Below are 25,104 nucleotides of genomic sequence, written 5' to 3'. Positions count from 1 at the left end.
AAAGCAGGTTGGAGATATTTATCAGGTAAATTTGGATTGTAGAATAATGCTGCAATACAGTTACATCATGCAACAAATATGAGTGCATCCGAGTAATGTTTTCTGTTAGGGCTCTTTTAAATTAAACTGTTCTTAAGGAAATAAACCTTTGTGATTTAGATTAAAAAACAATCTTTGTACTTTATTTTCAAAGACAAGCCCTTAATCCTTTTCATTTTTTTTAGTAGTTAATTAAACAGAACACTCCTTAATAATAAACATTTTCAGTTTAAGCTTTACCAAGTTTCTACTGGAAGATCACTGCCCCCATGGAGACAGAACAGTGGGTTTAATGCCTCCCCTTTTCCATTGCTGTAAAATTCTGCTGATTCTGACGGATGCTGTCAAAAGTTAGGAAATAATGCATGAAATGTTCGCCCAAAAGCGGTCACCTCTACAAGCCAATTCCACTGAACCTGCCTAAAAAAATGTTCCTTCAGCTGACAAAGTCAGAATGGAGTTTGACAGTGACAGGTTAAGATTGCTTGTGTTCATCTTGAAACCATCTTGCTTTATGCTCTCAAGAGAACACTTTTGACCCAGTTAAGGAAGATACTACTGTATGTACTAACCTTGTGCAGAAGCCTGGCTGCAACAGACACACAAAGTTATGTTTGGAGGAATATGTGCTGTACAAACTTTGCTTATCTTTTACGGGTTGGTGCTTACAGGACTAGATGTGGTAGGAAGCAGGAAAACAAGCACAGTTTCATATATTACTTTTGTGTTTTACTGTACAGTTACAAACTCGTATATAGAAACCATTAAAACAGCCTGTGCAAATAGTAGGTTCTTACTTAAATAAAAAATATTCTTGTATTATTACTTAATCTAACACAAGAAAGTGGTTGTAGGAATAGTTGAGGATCTACATCTTACACCACCATATTCCAAGTACAAGTAGGTGACTTTTCAACGGGTCATTGCTGGTGTAGAGAGCAGTTTTGCACCTCATTGTGAGTGAAAGCTTGAGCTGTCCCTAAATAATGTCAACATTCCCTATGCAAGAAGGTCAAGCATAAGGCACGGGCTCTGCTCACAGCCCTCAGCAGAGTCTTGAAACATTATTCATCACTCACAGAGTACTTTGAAAGAAACTGAGGTGGCTGTGGCTCAGGAGTTAGAGCCGGCCATCCACCAATCAGGTTGGTGGTTCGATCCCTGGCTCCTCCAGTCTGTATGTCTAAGCATCCTTGGGCAAGATACTGAACCCCAAATTGCTCCTGATGGCTGTGCCATCGATGTGTGATTGTGTGTGTGAAAGGGTGAGGCAGCAATGTATCTGCGCTGGGTTCTGCTTGTGAGCATTTGACAGAGGAGGGCTGAAGTAGTGCAGTTCAGTTATAGGTCTTTACATGGCTATTAATGTCTCCACCACGCAACGCATAAAAATAACCTTAACTACATGAATGGCCTTGGGTTATTCTGCTACTATATAGAGTACTGTACATTAATCATATCATACTGCATGTCTTGCATCCTACAAGAAACCCAGTGGATATATGATGTAATTCTTTCATACAGCCTTGACCCCTTTTTTCACAGACATTGTATAAATATCTGATATTCATGTTTATTGAGACAATGAGAAACACGATTATAGAGCTGCAACGAGTATTCAGTTCATTGATTAGTTGATTGCCAGAAAATAACTGACTGATATTGATATATAAATAATTGTTTTAATAATTTTTTAAGTAGTTTTCAACTACTCAGATGTTTCGATTTAATACTTTTCTTTGTCATACGTGATTTCTGACTGTCTGAAGATGTCCCCTTTGTAATGGTCATTTTTCACTATTTTCTGATATTCTATAGACCAAATAATTAAATTAAATTAAATAACTGGCAGATTAATCAATAATGAAAATAATCATTAGTTGCAGCCCTACATGGTTATATATCTACTCAGGGCTCTAAGAATGGAAAGTTTCCATTCAGGTTTGGCACAGCCATACAATTACTCATCAGTATTTGAATGACTATTTCTAGCGAGTGATGGAAAAAACAGCAAGACTGAAGCTTGCCATGCTATGCTGCCATGGTCACTAGCATGGGGCATCTCTTACACCACTGACTCAAAGCACCTCAACCTCACAAGAGTGATATGTTTTCATGTGGAGATCATTTCAGGAGGTAGTAGTATAGATTGCTTTACCATCTCCAAAGAGAGACTGTCCATCTTGTGCTCCTCCCACTATCTTAACATTACTTTGGCTGTTTTTACAGAGGGTCACTTCACTGAAACGTCATTGTCCATCATTTGAAGCTCTCGCAGTAGTAAATCCCAAATCCAGAGGTGGGTAGTTACGCGTTATATTCACGCCGTTACATGTACTTGAGTAATTTTTTTAATAAATTGTACTTCTAAGAGTGCATTTGCGATAAAATATATGTACTTCTACTCCGTTACATTGGGCTACACTTCTCGCTACTTACTTATATTCAGCTGAGCTCACAAGATGACAGCAATTGTATCAATTGCTGATCAGTTGTCTGATCTCACAACTGCACTTCTTGACCCAAACAGCTGATCTGCAGCGTAATAAAGTCCGCGGCTTGCATTGGAAAACTGAGTTCTACGGTTGAAAAAATGTAGTGCCAAAGAAAAGGGCTGTCTGACAGACAGCAGTACATTGCTTTGCTTCCTGCCTGCTTCTCCAAACTGGGGGCGTGTCAACCCCCATCTACTTAGAGTAATACAATGACTATGGATAAGTATCTCATACAATCCCACTTCAAAAAATCTGAACTATCCCAACAATATATGTGCTCTTCACATTTGTTGAGGACGTGTTGTCATACATCCATGTAATATTGTTATTGGTTTCAAAAGACATATTTTTTGAAAATTAGTGAAAAAGAGTTAGCCCGTTACTGACAAGATAGTTTGGAAGATGTACATGGAAGTAATAAATTGCATCTAATGAAGTTACTCACTACTTGAGTAGTTTTTTACGAGATACTTTTTTACTTTTACTCCAGTAGTTATTTTTAAGAGTACTTTTACTTCTACTCGAGTAAAATTTATTATAAAGTAACTATACTTTTACTTGAGTACCATTTTTGTTTCCTCTGCCCACCACTGCCCAACTCTGTCCCCAGAATTACACTAGTTTTTCACTCACAGTTGATTTGTGTATGTTTATGCAGACATCAATCTCATGCTGGTTTCAAGGTCCAACTTCTGGGACCTGTAAGTCAGTTGCTAGACAACAGTGCACTTGCATTTTATTCAACAAAATCAGACCTGAACAATACTAAACAAAGTGAACTCTAAGAGAAAGATTTGCTTTTAGTATCTGGTTTGCTAGACATATAACATTAAGGTTATATGTCTAGCTCTGTTAGGGCAATATTAAGGTTCTATATTGTATATTTCCTTACTGACAACTAAAATAAAAAACATATGCAATACTTATAACTTAAAGCTTAATTTGTAAACCAAATTTTTGAAATAGCTGGTGTGATGGTGTGGATGTGGACTCTGGCTTATAGCTGCAATAGTTGAAATTAGTACTGGATATGTGGTTGTAGAATATTGCTCTGTTCACCTCCAAGCCTTAGTACCTCAATAATTCTCTTTTTAGTTTTTCAGCACTGGCTGTCTTTCTTTTGCCCTTCCTGCTGCCTGTTACAACACAGTCATTCCAGTGATGATTTATTTACAACAAATAAATAAATTAAATTTGTTTAAATGAATAAGTATAACCGTTATGAACCTTTAAGTGAGATCTGATTACATTTCAGGAACCCCAGAGCCACTGCTGCATCAACAAGCCATTTACACATTTTATTTTTAACCCCAAGTTGAAATGTTCTCTTTTTCTCTACAGGATATCTCCAAAGTTCAGAGAATTGTCACTGCCAGTAAATCACCCATGAACATTGGAGTAATGAGGAGAGAGAGTGGCGGAGGTAAAGAGTGCCAGATGGAAAAGGTGAGCCTTCAGAGTAATTAAACTGTAATGGCCTATGTGACCTGAGGGCCTGACTCCATGACGTTCATCTGTTCACTGAATTCATGCTCAAGTCCTGCATCAGAAATCAAACAAGCCACTTTTGCTCCAAGTGTCTTCATTATGTTTATTAATTGGAAAACTTTATGCAAGAACTGCAACAAGTTTAATCTTAGAACACTGATGACACATGCTTCAATTCATAAATTTGATTCAACTTGCAAATTGCTGTTATATTTTGGATAAATCCCTTCTCCTTGCACATTACTAAAAGATTACATCAATCCCACTAGTGCTAGCAAAATTAGTCTGTAAGGGGTGATGATTAATGTTTTTAAATTTGCAAACTCAATTCAAACTCATCATTTGCCATATTTGCATTGACAAGTGCTAGCATCACAGAAAGAGGAGGCAGAACAGTAATGTAAATAAATCTAACATATGTGAGAAACAGTGGTGTAAAATACAGTGAAAGAAAAACATCCATAGAAACAACAAACAGAGCCATAATCTTGGATACCCAGTGATGATGAGGAAGAACATATACATTCATAAACCCCCAGTGATGACAAAGGCAGTGTGCTGTGTGGAACTTTGTTGGATTCAAAGACAATAATGACAGTACATACATTACTTTGCAAGGAAAGCAGCTTACTCTCAGAGTTGGCCAAAGGTTTGGCTCTGTCTTGTGTCGCATTAATCCCTTGTTTTGAAATATGACCAAATGATACTCAATGTCCTCTTACAACACAAATGTTGTGCTACTTGTTCTAACCAGGGGTGTGCCCGAATACAAATACATTATTCAGCGAAGCACAAATAGTGGGTTTTATACGATTTGTTTCATACAAATATTTTAAAAATTATTTGTTTGGGGTGTCCCCCAGAGATAAAGCTGAGCTACTGACACATGCAAAGTGCTCCCAGGGGGCTCTCCATAACCTGTTGTTCCCCTTCTCCTTTCCACAAAGTTAGGTTGTAAAAAATAGGCAATAAATGAAAAGTAAAAAGCAACAATCACCTTTTAGGTTCCTCCCTACACATTACATGGTGCGCTGTCTCTGTGTTATGGGTGTATAAATAGGTAGAGGTCTGTCTGCAATGAGGCGATGATTAAAGTTTTAGCTTAGTAAACAGCGCAGTCGTCTATGCTCTGGGAGACGACAGTTCAAGACCCAGTGTGGGACATCCTTCGTAAGACACTTATTGACACACATATGAACACACATGAACACCTATTGTAACACTTTAATTTTCTAAAATTAAAAGTGTAATAACAAAAACAGGATTCACTTTTATTTGGATACAAATACAGATACAAATGATTTTGCTGCCTCAACAAATACAGGTACAAATACAAATACTGGGATCTCTGCACATCCCTAGTTCTAACCCTGCATATAAATGTTAGCTGTTGAGCAGGACTCAAGACAGAAATGCAGAAATCTTTTTCTGGACACAGGAGATTATGATTACATGGAACACAATTTTTATGGGTAAAGATTTCATCATGAAAGATCTGAGTTTTCCTAATGGATCACACAGGACTGAAGGAGGGTCTTACCTGTGAGGGTTTTAAGGAATAAAAAAAAGGTTTGTATAACAACAGATTAAACATTGTAAAAGCAGTCCCCCTTCATAACTGGACAAACTGAAAGTTTTGGGGCAGAAGCAATAAAAATAGTCTTCAAAAAATGGTTTTCCTAAGTGCAAATATGTTTTTATAAGAAGGGGTTTCATTTGAACATTTGAGTGAGCTGAGTGCCTCGCTGACACTTTGAAATCATTTATTGAGGGAAGAGAGAGAGAAGCAATCATTGACCTCTTCTGTTACGATTTTTTGTGAAGGGCTTTGGTACCTTAGAGTCATAGACATGCTTGTCTAGGATCCGGGCAACTGCGAGGAGTCAGCTATCAGGAAGGCTCTGAATGAATATCTCCAACCCTGTTAAAACCAAGAGGATTTGAAGAATGCAGGGGAAGCAAAACAGGTCCGTAAGGATTTTTGACGAGTGGCTATCAAGAACTATTACGGATACAAGTTGATAGACCACTGGAGACAGAGGAGTATGAAGGGATGCCACCCAGAAAGGAAATTACCCTCTGTGGAAACTGTGTCAAAGAGATTCTTCCTTAATGAAATCATGCCAAAAACTATTGTTCACTGGTATACCATAATTGATTATATAATTTTGGCAAGGTTGTAAAAATTGTACAGCAAGAGGGAGAAACATTCTGATACAGATAAGAGGAGACATACAGTATTTGAAAAAGAGACTCAGATATTGTGTTTTCTCATGAATGCTGCCACATCTTCTCCTGTCCTCCTCTCCCTGCAGGCTGGGAGGAAATGAGGAGAGACAGTTAGTTTGAGTGTGTATAACCTGCAGTCTGTGCTTCAGTTTGAAAATTAAATGTGATAGGTTTGCAGCAATCCAACAAATGTTTTGCTTTTCCTACACAGACTTCACACTTGAAATATATATATTTCATATAAAATGCATTAGGCTTGAGATTGTCTCACAGTGTTATGGAGTATCTAGGCGTTCACCTCTGTTCATCACTCATCCTGCTTGTGGTTAAGTGCATCCAAATATTCTTGTGTTCAGCCAGTGTTTCAAGCAGGTAATTCACAATTTAGCTAAAGGTTAAAGAGACTTTTTAGTGACAATGTTTTGTGTTCATCCTGTATGAAGCTATGTTTTGGCCACAATGATTTGCAGCAATGTTACATGGAGGCAAAATTATTACCATGGGAGCAAAACAGCTTCAAGACTATCACAGAATAGAAGTGTCTTGACATTGCTCGGAGCCATGCTTACAATTCTGTAAGAGAAAACACATTCTGTAGGGCCTCAATTAATGATTTTTTTCAGCATTTATTATTTCACGATTGATTATTTAGTCTATAAAATGTCAGAAAATACTGAAAAATGCCCATCACAAGTTTCAGGAGCCCAAGGTGACATAGTCAATTTGCTTGTTTTTTTTCCAACAGTCGAAAACCAAAGGGTATTTACAATGACGATGTGAAACTGAGAAAAGCAGTATATCCTCACATTTAAGTGGCTGGAACCAGCTAATGTTTAGCATTTTTGCTTCAAAAAATAAACAATAAATGAATAAAATGTTTAATCTACTGATTATTTCATCAAACATATCACATATCACATATCAACAGCTTGTCATAAGAAGTATAAGAATGTTAGTTGGATGATTGTATGGTTTCAGAGGAAGTCAATGGAATATCATTAATGTCATTGGTATAAAACTGATTTAAATCCTATTTATCAAACAGAACTCTCTCAGTAGTCATGAGTCATGAGTAGTCTCTCCACCCTTGGCACCTATATACATATATATATATATATGCTCCTTGCCGGAGCATGTTCGTTGTACCACATCAATCTCTACTTGTGATAGCAGTTGGCGTTTGCGGATGTTGGAACACTGAGCTAGTTGGTTCGTTCAGCTTAGATGTTGGGTTTTGAAGCATCCATATATCCCACAACCTCTGCATGTAGCCCTTCTCCAACAGATCCCTATTCTCTGCCCTGCTCCGTCTATGTCTTGTTCCAGTAGCCCATTTCTCATCAGGGTGTCCTGGTTCCCCAACACCTGACGTGGACCTTGTTGACCAGGGCAACCTCCGACTCTCGAATTTGCGGTTTCACTCATACTGAAGTAGGCCAGCAGCATCAAGGACCTTGCCTAAGGGTCCACACTAGATATGTTACCCCGGCCTGGCCGGTATTCGAACCCTGAACTCCCACGCCAAAGTCAGCAGTGTTAGCCACTGTGCTATCCCGCTGCTAGCCATCAAACCACTGAGCTATCCACCGAACCATCCAAAGTGTACTCTCAGTGGCAAGGTAATAACAAAAGAACAGAACCTCCCAGGGCTGAGACTGAACAATACTGGAAGAGTATATGGGAGAAGGAGGCATCACATAACACCAATGCTCAGTGGCTAGTGGATCTAAGAGCAAACCACAGCAATCTCCCAGATCAAGATCCAGTGACCATTACAATGGCAGACATTCAAGAACCACTGTCAGGTAGGAAGAGCTGGACAGCACCGGGCCCGTACATGATCCACACCTACTGGCTAAAGAAACTGACTGCACTCCATGAACACCTGGCAGCACAAATGAACTAGCTGCTGATGGATGGGATGCACCCAGAGTGGTTAACCCAAGAGCGGACAATCCTGATCATGAAGGACCCCCAGAAGGGCATGATCCCATCCAACTACCGGCCAATAACCTGCCTCTGTACAACATGGAAGCTCCTGTCAGGCATCATAGCGGCCAAGATGAATAGGCACATGGCCCAATACATGAGCAGGGCCCAGAAAGGAGTTGGTAGCAATACCAGGGGTGCTAAGCACCAGCTACTGGTCGATAGAGCAGTCACCCAAGACTGCAAGACCAGGCAGACCAACCTGTGCACCTTCCAAATCCAGACTGACAAACTGGTAATGGCTAACCAACCGGACATCGTGTTGATTGACAAACAACAGAAGAAGGCAGTAGTGATAGATGTAGCAATCCCAAGTGACAGCAACATCAAGAAGAAGGAACACAAGAAGATCGAAAAATACCAAGGGCTAAAAGAGAAGCTAGAAAAGATGTGGGGAGTGAAGGCAACAGTGGTGCCAGTGGTAATTGGAGCACTGGGGGGCTGTGACCCACAAACTGGGAGAGTGGCTCCAGCAGATTCCAGGTATAACATCTGAGGTCTCTGTCCAGAAGAGCGCAGTCCTAGGAACAGCTAATATACTGTGCAGAACCCTCAAACTCCCAGGCCTCTGGTAGAGGACCCGAGCTTGAGGAAGACACACCACCACCCCTGATGGGAGGGGGGTGAGCAGGGGATTTTAAAATCCCATTCTCATATATTAGGGGTGTGCCCAAATACAAATACGTTATTCGGCAAAGCACAAATTGTGGGTTTTTTGTGAATATTTGTTTCATACAAATATTTTTAAAATTATTTGTTTTTGGTAAGAAAAAAACAAAACATGTCAAATACCAGCAAGCAGGTTATAGTCGCTATCTCAGTCTCTCTCCTCTGCTCCGCTGTTACGTCTATCAGCAGGTCTCAATGAGGGGAGTTACATCCACCTGCTACATGACACATATTTCTTAATTTAGACATCACTTTAATTTTCATCTTTAATTTTCTAAAATTATAAGCGTAATAAAAACAAAAACAGGATTTTTAAGCCTCTTTCCACTTTTATTCAAATACAAATACAAATAATTTTGCTGCCTCAACAAATACAGATACAAATACAAATACTGGGCCCTCTGCACATCCCTAATATATATACTGCCACTAGACCATGACATATACATAAGCACAAAATCTAGTACCATTGTTATGCAGATCACAAACAAGTTTATGTCCCATTAAAAACCAGTGAAGGGGGCAATTTTCATTATCTTTTATCTTGTCTGGCAGAAATAAAGCCAAAACCTTCTCCAGCTAAACAAAAACAAATCAGAAATAATTCTCTGGTCCTCCAAAGTCCATCCTCATATTACAGAAACATCTTGGATCCCTGTCGACAAATATCAAACCTGCCGCCAGAGACCTAGGTGTAATATTTAACAGTGACCTTTCATTTGAAAAACAAATTACAAACATTGTTCAATCATATTTTTATCACTTGAGGAGCATCTCAAAAATCAGGTCTTTTCTCTCTCAGCCTGATCTCGAGAAGGTCATCCATGCTTTTATTTCATCTCGGTTAGATTACTGTAATTTATTGTATTCAGGCATCTTGGTTAGATTACTGTAATTTATTGTATTCAGGCATCTCAGTTAGATTTCTGTAATTCATTGTATTCAACACCTTCAGCTGATACAAAATGCAGCAGTGCGGCTTTTAACAAATACTAGAAGACAAGATCACATCAGCCTTGTTTTAGCTTCTCTTCACTGGTTACCAGTAAGTTTAAGGATTGATTTTAAGATTTAACTTATCACATTTAAAGCACGTCAAGGTTCAGCTCCCAGCTACATTGCTGAATGCTGCTCCCCTATGAGCCAGACCACAGGCTCAGATCCTCGGGCAGGGCTCTGCTAGCTGTCCTTAAGTCCCAGCTCAAGACTAAAGGTGACCAGACTTTTGCAGTCGGGGCCCCTCAGCTCTGGATCTCCCTGCCCAAGAATCTGAGGCTTGCAGGATCAGTGAAATCTTTTAAATCATTTTTCAAAACATATATTTTAAAAAAAGCCTTTTTATTAATTCTAGCACACTGTTTTATTTCCAACATGTCTTACCTGTTTTATTAATACTGTTGTTGTCTTTTTTTAATCTTTATTGTTGGGGATTTTATTCCATTTAATTTTTACATAAATTTAATTGCCTGATTTTGTTTGCCTCAGTCCTGAAATGTTTTAATCCTACAGCACTTTATAACTTTGTTTTGAAAAGTTCTGTATGAATAAAGTTTATTATTATTATTATTATTATTATTATTATTATTATTATTATTATTATTATTATTATTATTATTATTATAATGAAGTCTATTCATCTCATGTGTTTTCACTGAATACACACAGTCCCAGCATGCAATCTGCACTCTGAAATAATTTCCCTCTCCTCCGATAGACGGGGGGCGACTGCTTCCAGAATCAGACGGAGGAATCGGCTGCAGACAGTAAAAAGCTACCAGAACCACAGCAGGTGAGCTTCACTTGAATCTATATGGAAATAACAGATGCAAACATTGTAGAATTCTTGTTACTGCAGTGTTGTCAGTCTTGCTGTGTTTTGCCCCCTAAAAAAAATGTGTATCAGTTCATCAGTGAAACTGTCTTACGAGATAAGGCTGGTGTCTCTATATTTTTCTAATAGTCAAGAAATCCAGTGAAAAGACCTGAGGCAGAAGAAGTATTCAGATCATTTACTTCGATAAAAGTACCACTACAGCAATGTAAAAATACTCCATTACAAGTAAAAGTCCTGCATGAAAAATCCTACTTAATGAAAGTACATAAGCATTAGCTGTAAAATGTAGTTAAAGTATCCATTTTGTCTGATATATTATTATATATGACATCATTAGATTATTAATACTGAAGCATCAGTGTGTAAGCAGCATGTTACTGTTGTAGCTGCTGGAGGTGGAGCTAGTTTAAACTACTTTACATACATACACACAGTTAGCTAGTTTAGCCCAGTGGTTCCAAACCGAGGGGTTGGGCCCCTCCAAAGGGTCACCAGGAAAGAGAAGAAAAAGCAAAGATCTGATAAACAAATCTGTTTTCAGTTTCTCTAATCTTTGATTTTTTGTGAAATACTGGATCATTTGAACATTTATTGAAATGAAAGAAGTTTAGAGGGAAAAATCACTATTTGGTGGGGCTGTTAACAACTCATAGACATCTGAAATGTGACACTGACTAAACACTGCTTTTTGAAAGAAGTCAAAAGACGAAAAAGTCGGAAACCACTGGTTTCATCTTTAACAATGTGTTGGATTTTGAGAGCTTGTTATACCATCCATTGTGTCAAATCTTCATCTGAAAAGTAACTAAAGCTGTCAAATCAATGCTTTGGAGAAGAAAGTACAATATTTCCCTCTGAAATTAAGTGGAGTGGAAGTATAAAGTAGCATAAAATTGAAATACTTAAATAAAGTAAAAGTACAGTACTTGAGTAGATGTACTCAGTTACTTTCCACTACTGGAAAAGACTAAAACCAACAACATATTCAGTAGGGAAAAGAGTAGGGAAGGCTTAGTACTTCCCACCTTCCCTACTCCATCTGTGGCCCCCACCCTAAGGCCATTGGTTCTGACTGAAGATGTAAATCTTAAAAACAGGTGACAAATATAGTTTTGCTTCATGAAAATGCTAAATAATTCCTTTAACCAGCTGGGCACTGTAATTTTAGCTAACATTATTAAAACAGAAGTAAATTTAGATTTTTTGGGTGGAATATTTTCACCATCTATAACATATATGTGGGACTCAAAACAAACTACAATGCCCATGTTTACATTAATGAGAATATGTCACCCAGTGCAAAGATGTGCTTTGTTGACGTGTTTTAATAATTATTGCACAACAATGGAGGTCTATGGCACAGAGACAGTAGCTACATTAAAATTTGTCAACACAGAAAATACTTTTACAATTTCTTGACAATAAGAAAAAAAAATATATCACCAGCCTTATCCTTTGCTTAGTTCTTCTGTAACAGATTATAGCAGTTTTTAGACTATTATAGTTATTTGGAGCGTAATTTCTTGCATTACACAGAAATTTCAACATGAAAAATGAAAAAAAAATGTAGCAAGACATTGCATGTCTTAAAGAATTTCATGAAATGCAAGACTACACAGACAACTAACTAATCACCAAACAAACTAATTCAACTCAGTTTGTAACAAAATACAAAACAAAGAAGTGAAACAAAGCACAACGGATGATACAGTGTGATGGAAGGATGTACAACTCCTATATCATATTCCTAAAAATAAGGCAACCAATCTGCTAAAATCTAATATTCAGTGTGCCAATGTCAATGCCTTGCCAAAGCCTATGCTTAACTGCTTCCCTCATCATATTATTGAATTGAGTCACACCTGTTTGGAGGTGGCAGATGGTACAGCAAAACAATGCATCTCATTTCAATTCAGTGCAATACTGTGTAACTGAGCAACTGCCTTGCATTCCAAGTGGCAGCGTTCCATTTTTAGAATATTTGCACAAGAATGCGAGAATATTTCAAAAAAAATCTCGACAAATGGGCAGAATTGACTTCACTGGTTTGTTTTATGCAAGAAAGACAGTCTGACAATTGCTTTTTTTATATAATACAACAAAGGACTGTCACTGATTCAAAGCATTACAAGATAATGGTATTCTGTATTAGATAGTGATATAGTGCTACATAATGTAACATGTAACATGTTTGCTGTACCAACAACGCAACATGCATGACCAGCAAAAAAATATAATAATAGAAAGAATTTGCATCGTCGAACCATGTCCACCTTAACAACAACAATATTTTGTTTGGAAACGAAAAACTAGTAACATTTCAGCTAATTACTTCTTATACATGAACCTTTTGTTGGGGAAAAACTTTTTTTTTTTTCTTTTAATCTAATTAATTGGAAAATTTTCACATTGTGTTGCAACACTATATCTACCATCAGCTCTCTTTGCTTGCTGTCTGTTGGTATCCCTCATGCACAGCACTTGCCATTCACCGGGTAGTAAACAATTTGATTAGTAATGATCTGCATTCCGGTCTCTGTGGATCAATCTGCATTAAAGTGCCCCCTATTTCTGTCACTACTCTACCTTCATTATGTGCTCTCATGTTCGATTTGTGAGAGTGAGAACCTGAGTGGCTTCTCCCCTTATGTTCAAATACTTCCGGAAGAAAAGGCAATTCTTTAAGTCTCGCAACACAAAGAAAGGTTTATAGGAAGACAGAGCAACAGCTGCACTTTGTAGGTGAGATATATTGTACAATAAGCCCTCGTCTATTTACTCAGTCTCCTCCGGCAGACCGATCAGACAAAGAGGCTCTGGCGGATGTGGCCTCAAGATCGAAAGTCTGATAGACCAACACCAGACACCCTCAGTGGAGCTTTCAGCCAGAATAACTATAATGTCAACAACATTGGAGGAAATAACATTGTTCTGGGTTTGTAAATATATTGTGTAGACTTAAGAGACACAGTATGCTATCTAACCTGTGTAACATTTGTTCAAATGTATGGTGTATCATGCTGGAGCCCACCATTAAGATTCTTTGTGAGTTAAGTAACTTGTTCTCCTTAAGTCAAAAATATAACTCCGTAACACTTCAGCAAACTCTGACATTCTTAAACAACACAGCATATCTCTGAAGCAAAGTAGCACTAGTATTGTTTGTTCTGACATTCCTGAATTCATTAAAAAGGTGCAAGTGGAAGAACAGCAGCTAGAATGTGAGGAGAAAAATATCAGCAGTTTCAAAGACAGTTTATGCACCAAGTATGCAATTGCTCAAAATCATTATTAATAAATGTTCAAATTATTATTATCATTATTACTATTATTATTGTTGTTATTATTATCATTATCATTATTATTATTATTATTATTTAAACAAAACAAGTAGTCTTTCATCTGTCTGTCAGTTTTAGCATTGTTAAAATAGTTGTTTTACCAATAGCGACAGTATTAGGACAAGAACCTGCTATGTTTGTTATTGTATTTTAGAAATAATGGTGGCATTTGTGCTCAGTTGCTAACATTATCTGAGGAAAATAATTATACTTTCTGCCTGCCTAGCTAGTAAAGTGGGAAGTGTACGCCCACGTACGTCATTTTAGCTGTAATTTATTTTATTTATACCTCCACATGTTTCTGGAATCTCTTTGTATTTTATAGACTAGACTAGATATATTGATATAAAGCCTCTCTATGAACTGTAATCTTGGCCCATCTTATTAGAAAAAAAAATATAACTGTAAAGATTTCTCTTCATCCATCCTTATGAAAAACACAGTGCACAATAAGTCAATATAAAGTCAGAACTGTACGTACCATGCAATAGCAGAAACTTTATTGTTAGATATACAGTACATTTGTTTTTAATCAGCTTGACTGCTGACATTGTCAGCTGATAAAGCTGTTGCAAGTTTCTCCAAAAACCCACCCTTGCACAAAAACTATAAGATGTCCTTAAGGGAGTTTTTGCTAGTGATAAATAGGATTCACAAAAAAAAAAAAAAAGAAAATCCTAAACCCACATTAAAGTGGGCGGGAACAGAGTTTGGCAAGAAGCCACAAGAGTGCATTAAGTGAGAGATCAAGCTTGCCTGCAGAAGGAAGTGAGAGTTATTGAGTACCCAGTCTCAGTCACACACATCCATGTACTTCAGTTAAAAATGCACTGCTCAGTATTTTGTAATAACACAACTGCCAAATGATATGGTCAAATACAAAGTTTACTTTCATGCTCCCCCGAAAGTGATAGGATAAGTGTAGAGTTGCATGTTGCCTCTTTTCTGTTTATTTTGCTTCAAGCCAGGTGGTAGAACTGTAACCCGCTGCCATGCAGAGTGATGTGTAACTCAATAATTTGCAAGCAGCCAGCAAGCCTTAAGGTATTCTCCAAAGTGACATTGGCAAACACTAAACAGATGCTTTGCTTGGAGAATTTGTTTCTAGTGCCTGTGTGCAGTATTTAAACATGTCATTGCCAAAAATTATTCAGAATACCAAAGAAAATTGCATCACATTAAAACAATACATTGGAGCCCAAATGATTTTGTCTTTAAAATACAAGAGGGAATTTGTGAAAATAACAGGAACACACACACACCTCTATTAGACTGCATTGTGTTTCAACATGCCACTGAACTGTAAACAGACTGGTGTTGCTCTCGCTGCTGTTCTTCAAAACCCAGAGAACTGCTGGTCTTCCATCCCACCAGTTAGTTAATTGCATTCATTCTGCGTCCCAAGTGTAACTCCTTCCTTCTATGCCTAAGATGAAAACCAGCAGGATTCTGTAGCCATTAAAGCTGGGCAATCGATTGCAAAGTTACCAAAAATCAATATTATGACTCACTAACTGACCTAACTTCAGTCACATCAATACGTTTGATAAATTCCTCCCTTTATACAGGCTGCTACCTACCCCTTGAAAGTACAAAAACAAATCTAACCCTATAGGCCAAAGTACACAACCAGTCAGAGTGTGCTGTGAATTAATTTCATGAATCACCGGGTCGGTATTGTTCCACTGAGTAATTTTAAACAGTGTATTCAACCAGACAGTTCCAGTCTACTGTAAGTCTGATAGACAAAATGAGTCATTGTTGGAGTAAAAACAGCTGGGGGCAGGTGCAGAAAAACATGTCATGTCGGTCATGTCGGCACATTTTGGCGTCAGTCGACAAGATACAGAACAAAACACAGCTACATTTAAGTGCAGCTTCTTACAAGCATTCAGTCAGGTGTGATTTTGTAGCAAGTTTGCAGAGAGATTGTGTGCCCAGGACAGGCACATGAGCTGGTCATCAGAGCAGAGTCAGGTTAGCAGTAAACCGTGAATTTAACAATGAACATTCAGTATGACACGGTGTCAATGCAGGAGGTGTAGCATAAGTAGCATGTTAGCAGAGCAGCAGCTTCAGTCCTCCATCTGTGTCTACACTCGATGCATTCAGGCACAGTAATGAGTGTAGGTCACCTGAGCACTGGCAGCATTCAGAGCCCAGCACACAATCACTGTGTTTAAAATGGAAGAAAATACATTTGAAGCTTAGAACTGTGCTTAAAAACATGAGCCAACATGCAATCGACTCAAGTGACATTACTTGAGGTAATTTAATTTTTAAAATTTTACACAGCTCCCTCTGGAACCACAAAAGGCTTTACGTAACTTTTTTTCACATATGTAGTAGAACTCCCCAAGACCTTCAGATTCTTGTGCACAGGTGTATTTAATGAGATATTGTTTCACTAAATGTTACCAAGGTAAATGTGACAATTAGTCATGGTTTCAGGTGATATCACCCAGCCCAAGTAGCTAATCCCCGGACTACCTCCTTCAAAGTCAGCATTTCGAAACCAACGAGGTGACAAGGCTGTTGTATTTCAAAGGCTCATTTAAATTCATCCCAGAAATATAGCCTTGTTTTGCCGAAATGAGGAGTACACAACCTGTTAATCCTTCACAGCCCCCAGCATCCCAAACTCTCATTTGCATGGACAGCGACTTGTTCAGTGTTGCACTTGGGTGGTCCTAATCAACTTTTATGTCATGTGGTCAGTTAGTCACTGGCACATACTGTATATCACATGAACTGGATCAATGAAAACCCTTCTGCAGGAGTGCCCTGCAGGGATCAACTCTTATCTTAAAAGTACAAAAGATATGCAGTTAATCACCACATACTGTAGGTGTTTACAATGATTTACTCATATTGTGATAGAGAAATGAAAGTTACATTGATGTTTTTACCATTAAATTTCAGTATTTTAGTGACTTAAACCCACTTTTTTGAGTAAATTATATGCACAGTCACTTTATTATTTGTTTGGTGGGTATCTACCTTTCCAGTGACAATCAAATAGCGCTGCCCTGTACACTAACATTTTTAAAAATCTGTCATTTCCTTTAGGGCTGCAACTAACGATTATTTTCATCATCGATTAATCTGCCAATTATTTTTTCCAGTGATTAATCATGTGTCAAAAAAATGCCTTTTATAATTTCTTAAAGCTCAAGGTGACATCCTCAGATGTCTCCTTTTGTCTGATCAACAGCCCAAAATCCAAAGATATTCAATTTGCTGTCATGTACGACAAAGACAAGCTTCACATTCTCACATTTGAGAAGCTGCCATGATTGAATATGTAGCATTTTTTGTTTAAAAGGTTACCAAAACAATTATTCAATTATCAAAACAGTTGAACCAATTAATTTTCTGATGATTGACTAATCTATTAATCGACTAATCATTGCAGCTATAATTGTCTTACTCCACACCCCCACACATTCACTCTCAACATAAGGGGGCATGTTCAAGCTAAAACCAGGAGTGAGAGAGGAATTAGAAGTGTGTAATTATTGCCCAGTAGTAATGGCAATAATTATAGTATTGGTAATGAAACGCTACTAATTAATATTATATTATCTTAAATGCTTAACTACTTCCTTTGCATCCCAGAGATATTTAAGAGCATTTCCTTCTCAAATTACAGACCACCACATGTCTACTGTGGAATATTATTGTATCAGTCTTGCTCATTATGAATCTTTATCTTCTGAACCTAACAGCAAAGGAGCCAAGCGCAGACTGGAAAATTCAACACAAAGCCCTCAGACGGCAGCGAGGAGGCAGAGGGAGGCAGCAGCAAAAAGACAAAGCCACATAAATACAACTGAGCGGACGGCATATCATCCAGAATGCAGAGCTTCTGCATTGCCTGGAGGATCTTTCTAAGAGCACACACTTGCGCACTCTCACAAAAAAACATATGTGCGTCCACACATGCTCACACACAGACACACACACACACACACACACATACACAGCTACACATACACATATCAGCATTGTTTGCAAAAGCTGAGACACTGGAATTGTCAACAAATTTCAAACTGTCATCTGAAAACCTCCATAGTAAAATGGCATGCATTCTAGAAATTCTTTTTAAAAAGGTAGCAATGGCACTGGTAACTTGTTTCATGATTGTTCATTTGTTGTTTACTTATCTGAGTTTTATTCTGAGTGAGGACACTGCTTTCTAAATGTGTGATCTTTCTAGAAAAATCCCTTTGCACTAGTGAGGTCTGACACTGTATCCTGTGATAAGTATATCAATTGACAAAGAAAAAAATACTCCTTCTACTTCTACTACTACTACTATTACTACTACCCAACTTAGAATATTGTTTGTCACTCATTGTAGCAAGGTTTATTTACTCCTCCACATTTTGAAATATAGAGGCTCAAGTTGGCTGGCCAACTGTTCAACATTTAATATTTCAGCACTCTTTCTGCCTTTAACATTCCAGAGGCAAAGAGCCAAAGACTCACAATGGGTCGTCTCCCTGAGAATGTGCCATGCACTGAGTAGTAACTCCTAGCTACATGTATCTGTGTTATCTGACCTTTCTGTGTCCTTTCAATAAACTGTAATTTTCAGTAAATGTGTGAAGAATAAATTGTTATTTGTGGGAAAGAAATGAGTGAGTATGTTTGTGATCAGAGCAGGAAAAGGTTGCCCTGTGCAAAGAGCAATCACACCTCATGAATATGAATTACATAGTGTTGTACTACTGGAAGGAGTTGTCAGAGAAGTATTTGACACTTGTGAGGTCAGAGCTAAATTTTCAAAAAGTAGGAATATACATCACGCATTTCTCAAAGTTAATTTATGTTGAATAATTGTCTGATCTGACCTTTTTTGTCCTTGTTACCCAAATCCAGTTGGATGACTGAGGATCTTCATAAACCAGCTGTAGGCAATATTTATTTTAGGGTTTACTGGAGTCTTATTTGATCACTGAAAGCTGTATCCACAAGCCAAACACAGCCTCCTAAGTATGATGTGATGTACAGTTGCCCAGCAAAGTACCAAGTATCTATGTTATTCATCCTACTGGAATACAATTGTCACCATAAAGTCAGGGTTTATTTAACTGTATTTAGATTCATGTAACTACCAGATTGATTTCAAGGACATTTTACAAAAAAAACAGCACAAAGTCTGAGTTTTGCTGCCCAGAAATGCAACAACATTATACAGTCAAGTTCACAAAGATGACTCTGAAGGTGTATTCAGATGGTGAAAAGTGAAAGTGGATTTTAGAGTTGACCCAACTGCATGTAAGGTCAATGCATTGAAGCGAGTGGATGCAAATTAGCCCTGGGAGGCACCAACAGGCAAACACGCAACAGGGTGAGTTAAAATGTTTTTCATTTCATTAAATGTACAGAAACTGGAGTAAACAGAAGGAACTGGAGTTCTCAGGGGGGCTCTGAGATCAGTTTTGAGTCTGAGCAGTCACACAATAAACACAGGTGAATAAACACACAGTTCGAAAACAATTCCGCGGTTAAATTTGCACAGAGAAAGTGTATAAGGAAACAAAAAAAGCTGCATGAATATATATGTTATTTCCACCTAATACCTATCAATCACCAGCTTCACTGTGGAAAGGTATCATTAACATTCTACCATGTTATACCAGTATGTATATTATGTTGTGCCACTTTTATTCCAAACCATGATCCAAATCTTCTGAGGCATTACTCTGTCATGTGTTTTAAGTCCATATTTGACTGTGAAATACTTCTATGCTTCCTCTTTGAGATTTGAAAGCGACCAACTGCTTAAAGCAGCTTGGTGGTCACAGCATCCCCTTTGTGTGACATTTGGTGCGGTCACTGGATCCAAGAGTGTCCAGGCTGGAAAATGTTAGACGACAGATGCACAGCTCTATTTTAGGGCTATAATCCATCTTTTTTGCAGGTTTGAGTGCCTCCTCCAGGTTGGGTCTACGTCTTGCTGAGAAGCAAACAAAAGGGGCCTGACGCCGGGTTTTGGAGACCCGTGGCGGATTTTGCAAATGCTGCCATTAAACCTCAGAATTGCAAGCAGCCGAAGTGATAGAAGAGAAGAAAGATGGTCAAGCTCGCTATGAAGTACACAGGCTTGGGATTTGATCAAAGTGACAGTGTGGGTTTTTGTATTCCATCTTCATTTTACTGCCTCCCATTCACTGCTTGTGAAAATCATGTATATTTTTGAGGACAATTACAAAAAACCTGTCTTCAAATGCACCATGCCAAGAGGAGAATAGTTTGTGGTTAGTGTGAATACAAAACACTGCCTATTGTAAAGATAATGCAGTTCATTTTAGTGTCATTTGCTTTACTGTTTAGGAGACACATTATTATAACCCTAACAACTGCAAAAATCTAGTGGTTTTCTTAACACAATAAGAAATGGGTATGAAAAGAAGGTAGTGGACCACACAGTGTCAGCACTAATTTTAAGAAGGAAACACTATGACTGTACTAATACATGCAGTGTTGACATTGTGCTGAGGTAGACTGTCTTCTTTTTTAGATTGTTAAGCTTCATTTAGGGGTTACCATGGAGATTAAGATCTCTTTAATGAGAGAGACCTGAGAACAAATCACTTACACAAGATCACAGCAAACCAGTTACACTAAACAATCCTCATTAAAAAGGTGATGTCACATGCCGTATGTCCCCGCATTAGTCAGACTTTGGCAACACTGAATTTTTAATCAATTTTTCAATGGATTGGGTTCACAAAATGCCAGACATTTATGTGTAATACAGAACACTCGATCAAAGATTATGGTTTTCATACCAAAATTAAAGTAACAATAGGTTGATATTACTATGCAATACATTAAAGTTGAGCCTTCCTTTTGTAATTATTTTGTAAGTATACTTTATTTTGCTATTGCGTTGTAATATGGCTACAATTATTTTTTTAAGACAGAAAATAGAGAGACTAAGTTTTTTGTTATTGTAAGCTTCACAATCCTGTTTTTAGATATTCATATTTTCACACTGACTCAGCTGACATTTCCCACATGATTTACATAAATGATGTACAAAGTGAAAAATGAAGAGGAGTTGTGGGCTGCATGTTTGTGTATGAGAGAGATTAAGAGCTTAGGCAATGTAAAAATACTGTTTTTTCTTTGAGTCTTTGAGGGAGATTATCAGGGAGGTGCTTCTATGCGTGCATGTGGCTGTAACCAAGTTTTCTGTCAATATAGAACAATATTGACCTGGAACTACTTTACAGAACTGTTTTCTTAAACTGCCGCCCTGCAGTTGCAGAGTAGGGACTTTTGATTTGTTCTGTTGCCTCAATTTGTGAAAGCTTCTCAGAATCAAAGATATAAGGCTAAAGTGATGATTGTCAATGCCATATTGAGTTTCCAAGATCAAACACATCTTCCAAAGTCCATGTTCATAACAGTAAATGTTATTCCTCGTTCTTTGGTTTTTTGTATGTCTCTCAGTAGCAAATGCAACACATTTTACATTTTTACACATAATTTTGAATAATGTGCAAAGTAATGTATTTTTCCAAATTTTAACTTTAATTGTTGCTTAGTATTGAATATGTAAAGTTAGTAAGACATTGTTAATATTTGAAGCTAGGTTTATGTTAGAATTCCTAGTTTATGAACACAAATTTTGTAGGATAATCTGCAATCCAATACAAAGTAAAGTAAGTTTTATTCTGCTGTCCTGTATCAATTAAATCATCATAAAGGATATATATAAGTGGGAGCATTTAATTACATGAATTAATTTTCCCATACACCTGGTTGCCCAGTTATGCATTAAGATGACATTCTTTTACAATAGCAAATGGGGGAAAAGGTGTGTGGCTAAGTTTCAAGACAGCAAAGGTCAGCAGTATTATGACAGTGAATAGCCCTCACTACTTAAGCACACAAACCTAATTAAACACTCACTCTAATTACACAGCCTGGAGCTGCCTCTTCTTTTTAAACTTCTGCTGTTGGGGGTAATACTGAATTGAGACACACATGAATGACTGCAAAATCTTTATAGCGCGCACAAGTGTGTGAGATTGCCCACTTCTTCTGCTCTTCTGCCCTTCTATTCACAGCTCTTAAAGCTCAGCTTGCTAATGTGCTGAGCGAGTAAATGATTTTAATGAGGTTGAGGGTTGTGATAGAAGAGCTGCTTTACACTCCTCATCAATTCTGAGCAGTGTGGAAATCAAACCTGGGTCAAAAAGCCAGCACACATGCATTTTTAAGCGGTTATTTTAAACCTATGTTGAGTACCAGAATACAGACCACAGGAGCACAAGTTCAGCAGTGGTTAAATGGTTGAATGTGAGTCATACTACTCAGTAGTGTTGACTTTAACTTTTAATACTTTGCTTTGATTGTCTAGCCCTCATTAGCACCAGCACTCCCATTTGGCATATACCACCCACTTGTCTCCTAATTGACTACAAAAGAAGGAAACTGTTTACAAATACACATTTCTTGAAGCTCCTCATATCCCCAGGTGTTTAAAATGTGTTAATTTCCTAAATTTTCTTCAATTTATCAAGAGCTAAAACCAATTAGGCAAAATTGGAACGTGGGTTGTAGTAATGATTTTGATTTTTCTTTGGCATTATTTAAAAATAATGACAAAACAGAACTTTGGATGAGGCTGCTGATTTGAACAAAATGAGATGTAATGTAATAAATTTAGAGCAGACATCAATCTGAAGAGTTGTGGAATATTTCAGACTCACTGACTTCCAAATCTAAAACCTATTTAATTTAATTGACAGTACAGAGCTCATCATTTATGAACTTAAACTTCACCAACACTGTGAGAAAATATCCCACGTTCGGCATATGTCAGCTTACTATAAATGAAATTTTAGATCTCTCTTTTGTTGATATCAAAAAACAGAGTTTTAAAGAAGAACATTTTAGGCATAGCTTTTTCCAGTATCACTGTAAAAAATCCCACCTATCTGTCCACCATCACTCTACTTGCTGACCGGACTGGTTTTTTGACTTTGTCTTACGTTTATTTGAGGTATGATGTCGTTTCAATCCATCTCTTCTTCCCTGTTTTTGCAAATATCAGCAGTTTCCCCACTCGCTACACACGCCTCCTGGCTAACTGTAAAATGGCTTTTAACATCATCCTTTAATGTCAAGGAGAATGTTGTAAAATGATTTTCAGGGTCAATCACTGTTCAACTTATTGCAACGCTGAAGATTCTCTTTCCGTTCTGATTTGACAAGCTTTTAAGCGGCGTGTTACATGTGGCCTTTTACAGGTCAGAATCTACTTTATCTCATATTGAAATTCAGAGAAAATCTACTAGAGCTGTCACTAGAGGCAAGGTCTGGCCCAGTGTCACGGAAGAAAAATTAGCATTATGTTTTCTGTGAATCTATGACACATACAATATAGAGTAAAATAAAAACCTACAGTTGTATTCAAATGCAGAAGCATGAGCATGGATAAGAGACACTGACATGTGGTATCCTGCAGAAACTCTCTGGTCTACCGAACATCAGTGACAAAGCAGCTGCTGCCCTCAATGCTTCCACATTCATCTTGTCACTTAATACTCTATTTTCACCTACAGCTAAAACAAACTCCTCTTTTAACAAAACAAACCACCTTTACTTTGTCATTTAACAGAAAAGTATCACATAGTTAGAAAGAGTCATTTTATCACTGAAATTAGCAGTGAAGTCCAAGAAAAGAAACATTAAAAGTGAAAAAATATTAACCCACAAAATGAATGCCATAGATTTGTTTTAATCATAGTTTGAATTGTTTTCAGAAGGTATATTTAGCTTATACAGTGCAATACCCCTAGGCCTGTCATGTGCATGTCTCTTGTTGCTAACGAACATACAGCAACTGTTTGGTTTTTAAGTGTGTGTCTATAAGCAAGATACTGTATCAGAAAAAATAAATATATATACAAATTGGGATTACAGTTTGGTAGACTAACAGAGTGGGCTTTTCTGCTGTATCATTTGGAGTCTAGATGAGTGTGGGTGGGGGTTTTGCACAGTTTTTAAGTGCCCGTTTATGAAACCTTAATCTAACCAACATAAATCTGTGCCCTAATGAGACACTTCCTAAATGCCACCTGAGCCACATAAGAGTCTCTGTGATAAGCCCACATGCTCCTCTGATCAGTCCAAATGCACTTCTGGTCAGCTTAAGTGCCAATGAAGCCCTGTTTTTATTTGTCGCCCTGCCCCTTTAGTGAGTCTTTGGGCACCACTGTTCAAGATGTCTGAGACACAGACATATGAATTACTACAGAGCAGATCATGATTAACTAAATAAGAGTACTTGAAAACGCATCTTCTCTGAATTATTAATCTATTCACTCTTATTTAAACTGTATTATTTAGTTTTATCAGCAAAGCTACAGCCATTTTTTTACCTGTATGACTTTATATTTGACTGCTGTTGCCCTCATCATATAAGAGTCTAGATGAGAGTTTCAACTAAAACATAAAAGGTATCTCATCACAAAAAAATTGTCAGGAAGACAAAAAGGGATATGACTGAATAAAAGTCACTTTACACATATAAATTGGATAAAAAACAAATTTTGTCTTGTAATATAAGAAAAATTATCATCTGTACTATTGCCATTTATGTCAACATTAAATAAATAAATAAGGCTATGAAATAAATCCTGAAATAAATAAGCAAGGCAATAAATATATAAATAAATGTTAATATAAATATATAAATGAGTCAATATAGTTAAATAAATAAATAGATTTTCATTTCAAAATGATGTTTTTCAAAGGACTATTTTTATTTATTTCAGGGGACTTTTATTTCCTAATACCACATTTGTTTCCCAACCCTTTTTATTTCCATCTGTTATATTCAAATGAATGGGGCGTTGTTATCTCACAGATTCAGACCACAGCAACAGCACCAGTACTGAAGCACTGAATATCCAGCAGCACTGAATATACAAGAAGGCTATGAAAATCTGTGGCAGATGGAAGGACAGTAGGCTACATGGTCGTTGCTTATCTG

At 37.4% G+C, this 25,104-nt stretch overlaps 1 protein-coding gene across 1 annotated transcript in view; it reads left to right on the top strand.

Annotated features, from left to right (window-relative positions):
- Window positions 1–18,706, top strand: part of luzp2 (leucine zipper protein 2) — a 165,115-nt gene extending 146,409 nt beyond the window's left edge. The window contains exons 10-12 of the mRNA XM_042414264.1: window positions 3,876–3,980; window positions 10,624–10,698; window positions 17,813–18,706. Of these exons, the coding sequence (XP_042270198.1) occupies window positions 3,876–3,980; window positions 10,624–10,698; window positions 17,813–17,920 (288 nt within the window). The 3' untranslated portion in view covers window positions 17,921–18,706. The remainder of the gene's footprint in view (window positions 1–3,875; window positions 3,981–10,623; window positions 10,699–17,812) is intronic.
- The last annotated feature ends 6,398 nt before the right edge of the window (window positions 18,707–25,104 follow it).

The sequence above is a fragment of the Thunnus maccoyii genome, chromosome 1, assembly GCF_910596095.1.
Source record: "Thunnus maccoyii chromosome 1, fThuMac1.1, whole genome shotgun sequence".
NCBI classification, from domain to species: Eukaryota; Metazoa; Chordata; class Actinopteri; order Scombriformes; family Scombridae; genus Thunnus; species Thunnus maccoyii.
Note: the sequence above shows the minus strand (reverse complement) of the source record. Positions and strands in the feature narration are given on the sequence as shown.